The 11406-nt window shown below is 39.0% G+C and overlaps 1 protein-coding gene across 2 annotated transcripts in view; it reads right to left on the minus strand.

The window, feature by feature from the left end:
* Nucleotides 1–6840: 6840 nt before the first annotated feature.
* The window catches only part of LOC107585556 (zinc finger CCCH domain-containing protein 4-like), a 22709-nt gene continuing 18143 nt past the window's right edge, over nt 6841–11406 (minus strand). The window contains exons 13-14 of one of the 2 annotated variants that reach the window (XM_016272625.1): nt 9626–9868; nt 6841–9161 (exon numbers count right to left, since the gene is read on the minus strand). In XM_016272625.1, the coding sequence (XP_016128111.1) occupies nt 7546–9161; nt 9626–9868 (1859 nt within the window). In that variant the 3' untranslated portion in view covers nt 6841–7545. The remainder of the gene's footprint in view (nt 9162–9625; nt 9869–11406) is intronic. The other variant, XM_016272624.1, reaches the window with a different exon arrangement.

An 11406-nucleotide genomic window follows, 5' to 3' on the forward strand; every position in this document is an offset into this window, starting at 1 on the left:
TCTCCCCAGAGCGGAGATTAAGATTTTTTTTTTCTCTAGTCTTTGCAGCTACTTACCTATAAATTACAAACCCTCAGAAATGTCAATCTTTCCACAACGTTGCAGGAATTTGTTGGATTTTCAAAAGATATAATAGCTAGGATGTTATTTGCGTGCATGCCTTTATGAGAATATTATGAAACTGCCCCAGAACATTATTGGCAGTAGAGAACGAGACTACAAATCCCCACTTCTGTTCTCCTTTGAACTCTAGCCATTAAATTACATCCACACTGACGTATGTTATTGTATTCAACATTTTAATGTAGTGTGAAGATTGCACAACATTTGGAAACCTTCCGCTGAACACAACAGAATAACATGCAGCAAAGATACATTATTTACATCAAGTGTCCCTGAAACATATAAACATTTATCGCTTTTGAATAATGAGATCTTATTTTCTCAGTATTACAGCACAGCACAACCGTGAAACCTTACTTTATACATTAGAATAATGATAGATAGACAGACATACGGATGGACGGATGGATAGATGATAGATAGATAGATAGATAGATAGATAGATAGATAGATAGATGATAGATAGATAGATAGATAGATAGATAGATAGATGATAGATAGATAGATAGATAGATGATAGATAGATAGATAGATAGATAGATAGATAGATAGTTTGATAGATAGATAGATAGAAATAGTCAGATAGATAGATAGAAATAGTCAGATAGATAGATATATAGATAGATAGAAATAGTCAGATAGATAGATAGATTGATAGATAGATAGATAGATAGATAGATAGATAGATAGATAGATAGATAGATAGATAGATGGTTATTTTTACTTCACCCAGAACAGATAAGTTAATTATGCTGTCACTGGCACAGCATGCTTTAAAACAAGCACATTTTTGTTATTGTTTCTCTATGAGAGCCATATGTTTTTACCATTTTGACTTCACAGCTGTGACGCAATTATGAAAACATGTTGTTACAAAAATATATGTTGAATGTTTAAAAGCTGTGTTCTGTAAATGGAGAGAAAGGGTGATTTACATGTCTTATATGATATCTGTCCTCATGACCTTCAGAAAATCACTTGGACTTGTTACACTAACACACTCCTATTATGTAATGGTTCAATTTAAATGGTTATTTAGTCTACACCCACCATGGTGTTTAGAAAGTGAGAGGCTTGTTTTTTTTATCAGTTTATTATTGCTTTTTAATATGTTTATTTGAAATTGCATAGTTTTTTGTATAACCAAATGAGAGAACAATGTGGATGACTAAAACCTTGATAAAGTATAATAGGGCTTTCACTGTCACAAAACCCTGATTTGTGCAATGAAAAGCCATATGACAATACAGTTTTATATATATATATACATATATTTCCTTAAGCACTCTGTAAAAACAATGTTAATATCATTATGTAATAATATTTTTGTTACAGCCATTTAACTTACAATAATGTCTGTTATTTCTATTACATTTTAAGAGTTCTGAGTTCAGTTTACGACACCAGAAAGGAAATTAAAAGTTGTCAAAAAGTGTAATGAATGCTATATACTGAAAAATTCAAGCAGCAAAGTTTTCAATGTTAATTTTTCTATCGTACAAATGTATTTGATTCAACAAGTAGCCTAATCACTACATGGCTCATCAAGACAATAAATCTCAGCACTGATGAGATTAGTAAATTGAGATTTAAATTCTAATATTCAAAACTACAGGCGAAAGTATCTGTACTTGCCTCTGATATCTGCGTTGAAATCACTCGTTTGTTCGGGTAGGTTATTCCGGGGTGTTAGTGGATAAGCTGTTCTCGGTAGGGTAGCTATAAACCTCTTAAGCTGCAGAAGGGCAGGGACGATGCTCGTGAATGAGGAAATCTTTGGCAGGAGGAGGGCATGAGGACGCCTAAAGTGAGTTTCCGCGCGCGCACACACACACACACACACACACACACTGGACGGCGTCTATCTGTTTTAAGTGTTAAAGTGCGCACTTATATAGACAGATGTTCCGTTTGTGCTCGCTTCCTCCCTCAGTTATTTCTTTGTAATTAAAGGGACAGTTCATTCAAAAAAATTGTGTATTAAAAAAACACTTCCAATCATGTACTCATCTTCATATCTTTGAAAACTCTTATGGCTTTTTGTCATCTGTTTAACACACACACACACACACACACACACACAAACATTATTTAAAATGTCAACTCTTTTTCATGAATGAAAGTAGCCTGTGGTGAGTGACCAAGTTTTAGTCAACAACTTGTTTCAATCTGTTCCTTACACAAAGGACTTTGAATACAGTGTAGCCTACATGCAGTACACCATTTTTATGATAGTGTTTTGTTGTCCTTTTTGAAGCTTGACAGCCCAGTCCCCATCCATATCCATTATATGGAAGAAAGCAGCTCAAACATTCTGGTAGATATCTCCTTTGGTGTACTATGGAAAAACCAAAGTTGGATAGATTTGGAATGACATGACAATGACTAAATGATGACAGGATTTTCATTTAGTAGTAAACTATTCCTCTACCTTCAGGCCACTCAGCATAGCAAGTGCTTGACAATGTCTTTTCCCATGCTGATGCTGCATTGACTCATGGCATAGACAAGCCCTACCCTGTTGAAGGTCTGTCTTAATAATAGTCTAAAAACAAAGCAAATCATGCTGCATAAGCACAGAAACAATGATGTAATATGCATTTACTGGTAAATACCACTAATCATTTTCAATAATAAGTAGTCTAACATATAAGACGTACATATTGTAAGCATTAAATGTTTGTCAAAGACTTATTATTGCAAGTTAAAATGTTTTGCAAAATTTGTACATTGTGGTTATAATTAGTTTTAAGTTAAATGTATTATTTAATGTTTTGAAAGATTAAAAATGGTGTATCATAATTGTGTATCATCTTTCCAAAGAAATGAATGTGATGTGGCAAGTCTCTTGTGACGGACAGCCAGATCATCAGTACACTTGAAGATAAAAATGCAGACGCAAGCACCTATAAAGATGTTGAAAACAGCAAAGAGAACCTACTTTTATTAAATTAATTTTCTTCAAATTAGAAACATTTGTTTGACATACTCACTATAAGACTATAAGCCAAGTTGATCTCAGACTACAAATATGCATACAAGGCCCTTTCCAACCATCCTTTAAAACAGGTCTCTGTTTTATGGCTCTGTGGGTTTAAGCTCTAGTTAATGTTAAAATCAACGACTACCTCTGGAATTATTATCAGACTTCCAACATTCACAGACCTGACATTTATAACTTTAACACACACTCAACACACCGAGTCTAACCCATTTTTTAGGTTCAGTATTCAGTGTTTTGGATTAAGCTTTTGAGCTTTTCCTGTAAATTTCAACATGATTTCACTTGATGTATCATAATGATGAACCAGCTGACTGAATACTATTCCATAATGTCTCATTATCTGTGTGAAAATGATCCTTAGACTATGATTCAGTGACCTAGAAATTCCTCTTACTCTGCTGACAGACAAAACTATAATGGCATAGAACTTCTGTGTCATTTTGTGCAACTTCAATAAGGTCACATACATTCGTTACAACACCCAATTCACAGATTACTGCAGAAACCATGTGAGGATTAAGACCATCCTCCTCCACATATCATTTCTTGGAAGATCTAATGTCTGTTCTGGTTGAATTAATCAGTGGTTTAGAATTAGAGGGTTCAGTTGCTGGTCAGCTCTGACGCAAAGGGCCAGAATGACCCCTCGGGTCAACCAGCACCCCCTTCTGAGAAGCCTTCTCAAGTCGTCAATCCATCAAAGATGTTACTATGTATATTGTATGGATGGGCAGTAAATGGGGAATGCTGAACCAGAGATCAATTTTGCAGGACAATTGACTATCTAAGTGACCTTACTAGCGGGAATTCTGGGATATGACATGTGGTTTGCATTAGTGCATTAGAGTGTTTTCACAGTGTTCAGAGCACAGGCCTGTCAGAAGGCATTCTGGGAGGATGACACACTAAGCTGAGATGGAAAAAGAGCTGTAATTCCACCATGAAATCACACTGGACTCTGACAATTCTGACTTTTACTGATGTGTGGCATATTTTGGACATTCTTATTGGACTTTTTAGACCTCGTCTATCTATAGAATAAATAACATAACATTGTGTAGATCATGGAGCATAATAAAGTCTATTAATCACTGTCCAGACAGATTAAAGTCAAAAGTTGGAATGATGTTGTTAAAGCCTACATGCCATAAACATAAATGGACAGCATTTAAACAGTTTTACACTAGTTTAGTCACACTACGTTACCATTCATGGTCTATTTAGTCTGCTCCTCACAAGGACACATTGCTGCCAGTGTGGGCAGGGATTACAATAAGATAAGAAAACAACACAAAGGACTGAAATAGAACAAAGAGTGACGAATAAAATATTTATATATATATCTTTAGCCCAGTCTGAAATAGCTTACTTCAGTTTCATTGACATGTCACAAAATCAGTGTGATTTACTACAGCAATTTAATGAGAGCAGACTTGGGAAAAGGCACAGCTCAGCAGGAAAAGAAATAAACAGACCGTATGGCCCATTTAGTGCAGATAGTTCCCAGAGGGCCGAGGCGCTGCTGTGGGAACTCAATATACTACGTTTGAATTGATTTTATGCTAGAGAGTGTAACTTTATGAAAATAAATAATTATAACAAAATTATTGGCAAAAGATGCTGGCCATAATAATAGTCAATTATTATTATTTTAAAAAGCAGTGCAATTTTATGATTATTTGCAAACATTTTGCCCACCCATTCAAATTTTGGAGTTTTTTTATTTCAAACTTTAAAGCAAAGGACTTTGAATATTCCAGGCTATTTTTGTCACAAACCGCATACATATTTTACATAATCTATTGTAATATGTTATTTCCCCTTTATCCACACCAGTGGAATAGGAAGAAAGTGTTTTGAGTGAAAAGGAAGGCTCCACTCGTTGATTCGATAAATTTCCCTGTCTGTTTTTTCCAAAGGAAGCCAGTTTTGTTTTTGAGGTCTCTTAAGCAGACATCTCGTTCCCGCTCCAGTGCCTGGCTCAGATCTGTCTTCCCAGGAAAAATGAGTACTGGGTGGAATTCCTCAAAGAGGGCAGGAAATAGGGTGGAGGGACCAAAGAGAAGGTTGTAGTTGTGTCCACATGGGAATCACAAACATGATGGCTGTAGAAATTTGGCACGACGTTTAGCACAACTTAATCTCCTAAACAGTTCTAGATTGAGAGCAGGGCTTCCAGTTAAAGTAAAACTAAAAATAGGCTGACAATAAAATGTTTTTATTGGTAGTAGTCTGACATTTTTTCCACATAAATACACAAAAATAATTGTATAAGTTTGTATTAGCTGTATATTAAATGCCACTTTATTATTTTATTGAATGCCCTATAAAGTACCTAAAAATACTGCAATTACTTAAGCCTTAAAATTTTGTTGAAAAGGTTTAGTGACAAAATATATGCCAATGCATCATTCTTATGAAGTTTAAACTATTCTATTTTCAATTAGTGTTGACGGTAGGTATCCGTGACAGGCATCTGTAGTTTTGTTCTGAGAAAGCTTTGCATACAGTTTAAAACAAAGAATCTGGGCTAAAATAAGCTACTTTATAAGAACATTACACAAATTTAGCCTCCGTTTAATCAAGGCCAGTTTCCCCTGCCAAAGAAAATCAACACTCTTGCTACAGTTATAAAAACAGCAGGGTGTGGCGATACTCTGTATAGAAATGGGTTTACAGCAGAATAAATGTAAAACAAAGTCAAATAGGATCTTTTTCTGTGGTTTCTCATTTTAGGGAGGTTCAGCCTAACAGCAAATGACACTGTTGAGCCCTGAGATAAATGGACACAATTTTAACTTAACTGAGATTTCTCCTCAGTTAACATTGAGGATGAGTGAAGTGCCAAAGAGGTAACCCACATTGCACTTAAAGGAATAGTTCACCCCAAAAAATGAAAATTAATTCAGTATCTTCCTTATGCCCTTCCAAAACATGTATGACTTAATTCTGTGGAAATACAAATAAGGTATTTTGAGAAATGTTTTTTCTCTTTTCTCCATTCAATGGAAGTCAACGGTCACCAAAACGGTTTGGTTACCAACTTTGTTCTTTTTTGTTCTTCAGAAGAAATAAATTAATTCAGGTTTGAAACACCAATGACGCAATCATCCTTCTTGCCATGCCTTTGTAAAACCATACCAACAGTAAAGAGTAAGGAATGTCGTAAACCTGGAATCTAGAGGAAATGACTCATATCATGCTCACACAGATGGACGAAAGAATCATCAACCAACCAACCAATCAATCAATCAATCAATCAGCCAACACCACTAATTCACTCATTGTTTGAGGTCTTGCTCATTTTCAATCTGGTATTGCCTTTATTAAATACTTCACAACTTCACCTACAATGAATGGTTACAAAATGTTACCTTTTGTCAAATATGGACACTTTTCAATTTACAAAGCAGTCATTTTGCAGAGAGGCAACCCAAAAACAAACAAAAAAACCTCAAGATACTTCAGAGCAGTCACTGAGACATACCACCCGTTTCAGGGAAAGCGTGACAGAGCTGTGAGAAAACAAAAGAATGACATGATATATATTCCATCAACATTAGCTGTTGCACAATTCAAGTTAATTTACAAACCAGAAGGGAAGAATATGTACTATACACATGTATATATATTTATATTTATATATATACACATTCATAAAATTGTTCAATCTAACAGCCACGTTACAAAGAAAAAAAAAAAAGAGCAGACTGCTTAAGTATAAAAAATAAATTAAAATGATTTCACATGTGACACAAACACATACAACGGTAGGTCTCATCTGTGGAGTGGCATCAACAGACTAAACACGAATTTGAAGCAATAGGAATATAAGGGGCATCCATACAGACATGAAAAATGAGCTAACTAGTCTAAGCAGAAAGGAAACAAGAGCTAAAACTTCTTAAAAATATCGAAATAACTGGTGGGAAGCAAATGAAAAGTGCCGGTAAACAACGTGAACTAGTTTAGCTCCACCGCAGGAGGCAAAGGGAGTGGCAGTAAATAAAGTCTCCCTGAAGCCAGGTGGAACAAAAAAGTCAGCCGGCAAACTCGAGCAGAATGATATGGTGAGGGTAATGGGTCATAATCCAATGAACCTGTTTAGTATAGGCTGATGAAAGTGTTTGTCTTTCGTAATGCCAAAATTAATGTAATTCAGTGTTTCCTGATGTACACACCCATAGAGGTCCTTAAAATGAACATTTTATTTAAACGTTTCTCATTTGGTTTTAAAATAGACATTTACTTTTTATCTTTCTCTCACTAGTACAGATATAATCCCTCCCAATCCCAACCATCCAATAGAAATCTATATGTGAATACAGTGGTGTGTAACCTGGCAAGAGTGAATATCTTTATATATCGCGTATCTGTGAAGCCGCACACCTAAAAGTCCTAAAGCAGCTTAGAAGAGTTCACTGGCAAAACGGTGACGCTGTGGGATCAAAGCCTTTGAAAACATCTTTTAGAGAGGCATTGTCCTGTTCAGCCACGTCAGGTTGTGTGGGGCTATTGCCGCCAAAAGGGCTGCCAGTGCCGCTCGGTTTGTTGACCTGCTTTACCATGGTGAACAGTGTGGAAACAGGAAGGTTGTGAACTCCTGCGGGCTGCTCTGCAGAACCAGCAGGGCCCTGACCAGTTGCGGATGGACCGCCTGTGGCAGGGGCCCCTGCAGCAGTCCCTGCATTGGGCGAAGGTGAAGGTTTGGGTCGAGGGCGGTTGTAGCTGTTGTAGCGATCCGTAGACTGCTCCGTCGAGCTTTTCTCTGGTTCCGGCTGATCCAGCGCAGACTTGCGCACAAACAGGGGCTCTTTAGGCTTGGGTTTAGATGAAGCTGCTGTACTTTCGCTTGACTTGGGCTCAGGGGGAGGACTAGTGTTTCTAGAGGCCCCTGAACCCTCGGCTTTGTCTGAGCCCTGAGTCCGGGGGTCGTACAGACTGATGCCGCTCAGCATGCTACTGTTGCTGCCGCCGCTACTTACGCCACCAGCTCCCACACCTCGAACTGACCCTCCTGCTGATAGCAGCCGAGGGTCGTAGGGTGCGATGGTGGGGCTGGAGGAAGGTGGAGATAAGGAGGCAGCTGGGGGAGATCCTTGAGGAGCAGATGCCTCCAAAGTGGACTTTAGGGCAGATTTTTGTGGCTGGAGTCGGGGATCGGCAGGGGCTTTTCGTGCCATGCGAGGGTCAATGGGCTTCTCGGCAGAGACGGACGGAGGTGATGAGATTCCTGTAGAAGCGCCTTGAGAAGGACTGGATGAAGAGGCATTGACAGTTTTGAGGATGCGGGAGAGTAGTTCAAAGTCTGGTAGGGAAGAGGAGGACTGATTTGACTGCTCAGCAGGAGGAGCAGTAGGAGGGAGAGAAACGGATTGGTGCTGGGGCTGTGTACGGGACAAACGAGGATCCATGGCGGTAACTGGAGGGATGCCAGGGGGCAGTGGGAGCAAGTCTTGTTTAGGAATGGGAATAGGGATTAGGTCTTCAGGACTCCATAGCACTGCCTTAGAAAATGAAGGCTTGTTCAGTACTACATCCTTTTTAATGTGGCTGAACTGCTGTAGTTGGGAGCGGGGATCACGCAAAGCCATGCCCATTAAAGGATCAAGGGGGATGGGCACGGGCTTGTCCCTCAGTATCCTCTCACCTTCCTCTTCTTCATTACTGGCTGGCGCAGTCAATGGCGGGGGTTTGTACACAAGTGGGGGCTCGGGTTTAGGAGTATGGGCGGCTGCATGCCGGGCACGACGGGGGTCTGAAGGGGTAGGAGATAGAGAGGATGAAGCACTGGCTTCGGGTGCCTGACAGGAGTCTGTGTTGCGGGATAGTCGTGGGTCTCGTGCTAGCCGGGGGTCTGCTGGTCGGCTGGGTGCCTGTGCAGGCTGAGACTTTTGTAGACGAGGGTCACTGGGAGCTCCATCCGGCTTGGCAGGGCCTTGGGTCTGTGTTTGTTGCCGCAAGGTTTTAAGAATGGAAGTGACACTGCCACCACCATCCTCATCTTCACTGGAATACCAGTTTGCTGAATCTCCTGTAAGTAAATGGAAGTGCAGAGATTCAGAGATCAATGGGACTTTCATTTAACTGGCAGTCTAATCTAAAAACATCAGCCTCTGTAAGTTTCACTCAGTGCAAGAAAGCACCATCTAGTGGAGGGACAAGATTTTTTTGTAGCAAGATTGCACAACCCCAGGCCAGCGGATGTTTACAGTATTATGAGGTCCTGGGCAGGGTCAAGCTTTGAGCAGAGCCCTTGAGATGTTTCCTTCACAGAAATAGCCTTGGCAACATATACATTTGAAGTTAGCGCTTTGAAAACCTCAGCTATATGAATGACAAAAATGTAAATCTAAAAAAGCCAGCTTCCTTGAAAAGTACTTTGGTAAAGAGTGAACATTCTTGTATAAAAGCTATGTGTGTTGATTCTGCAGAAAATATATGTCATATGATATTGTATTAAATGCTGCAAGCCAAGGCAATGATTTTCATTAGTACCTTCATTCTCCCTCTCAGTTCCTCCTCCTTCAGCCAGCCTCCTGGCTCTCTCCTCATCCTCCTGTTGTTTCTGCTGGAGTCTCATAAACAGCACACGCTGAGCTGGGGGCAGGAAATCTGGCACTGCTATACCAGGCTGATTAGATGGGCCTACATTAGCTGCACCCTCTATGCTTCCAGAGTTCTGGTTCCCAGGTGACTGATCATTGAAGTTTCCACCACCCACACCTTGAAAGTTGTCACCTGTACCGGGAGGCGAAGAATGGGGCTGAATACTAATCTCTTGTTTCAGAAGTAGAACAGAGTAGGACAATAAAGCAGCTCACATCAGCTCAAATGGTACAGCATGGTGCGAGCAACAGCAAGCAGTGGTGTAATGTAACAAAGTAATAATACTTCATTACAGTACTTAAGTATTTTTTGGGAGTATCTGTACTTTACTTGAGTTTTTATATTTCAGCCAACTTTTACTTTTACTCCACTACATTTCCTAAATAAAATGTATACTTTTACTCCGATACATTTCCCCGAAGCATTTTTGTTACTTACTACAAAATAGTCAGAAGTCGTAAGAACACGGACTGCAGGAAAGCAGGTTTGACGAATCAGTGGTCTGGCGTTTGCAAGTTCCACTCCTAAAAAACACCTTTGCTCATGTGCAAACAAGTGCACGCACAACTGCGAGTGATTTCATTTTCCACTCAAGTCGAGGCTGGGGTGTGCAATATACAGTATATTATCTGCTATAATATGGTAAGTGTTGTTGTAATGATGTGCGATCTGACATGATCAAGTAGGCTATATCACCAAATCACACACAGTGTGCACTAGGCTTGCCGCGATAGACGGTGTTAAGCCGCAATACCGGTTACGTCATTTGCCCACCGCGTCACCGACCCCCACCGTCGTTTTGATTTTTTATAGTAATAAAAATAATTTAGTAACGCGGCTGCTCAATGCAGCATGCCAAATGGCAGTCGCATCACAGATCAGATTTCATTTATCCAGTGAGGAGAGTGAGTTGAGCTGACTGACAAGAAGAGTGTGGTGAGACAGACAAGATGATGGCGGATGATTTCGTTTCGAAATGAAATGCAAAAGCACCTGTTTGGCAATATTTTGGATTTTGCAAAGCCTGTTGACTTTTGCCATTTATCTAAGGTGATTTTCTGAGTTTTTTTTAAACATTCGTTTCTTATTTAATTGGTTCCACATTATTTGCTGATTTTTACTTTATTTAAACTTTGTGTCATTTTATTTATTTTATTTGACATCAAGGTGTATGCCTATGCCGTGCCTCCAAGCTTTCATACTCGTTTTGCTAATAAACGTTCTACGTTTCTTATTTATTTGGTTATATATTATACATGTTTACTTAGTTTATTTCTAGTATTGTATACCTATTTAAACTTTATGTAAGTTATTTGTTATATTATATTATATTATATTATAGGCATAGCCTGCCCTACAGCATGGTGTATTTGTTTTGTTAATAAAAGTTCTATGTTTTATATATAGGCTGAAGTGAGTTTGAGGTTGTATTTTGTTGTTGCATTCAAGCAATTGACACCGAACTGCCGCTAATTCAAAAATGAAAGTAAAACTAAAAACGAACAATTGCTTTACGCCGAATTGCCGCTATTTAAAAGTGAAAGTAAAATGCACACTGCTTTTACAAGCTAGTTAAAAGCGAAGGAAAGCGAGCAAAAGAGGGAACGCCCCGCCTCCACGGTGATACCGGTATTATTACACGTCGATTAACCGGTGGGAAAATTTCCTCA

This window comes from Sinocyclocheilus grahami, unplaced genomic scaffold (assembly GCF_001515645.1).
Source record: "Sinocyclocheilus grahami isolate Dianchi unplaced genomic scaffold, SAMN03320097.WGS_v1.1 scaffold72.1, whole genome shotgun sequence".
Lineage (NCBI taxonomy): Eukaryota > Metazoa > Chordata > Actinopteri > Cypriniformes > Cyprinidae > Sinocyclocheilus > Sinocyclocheilus grahami.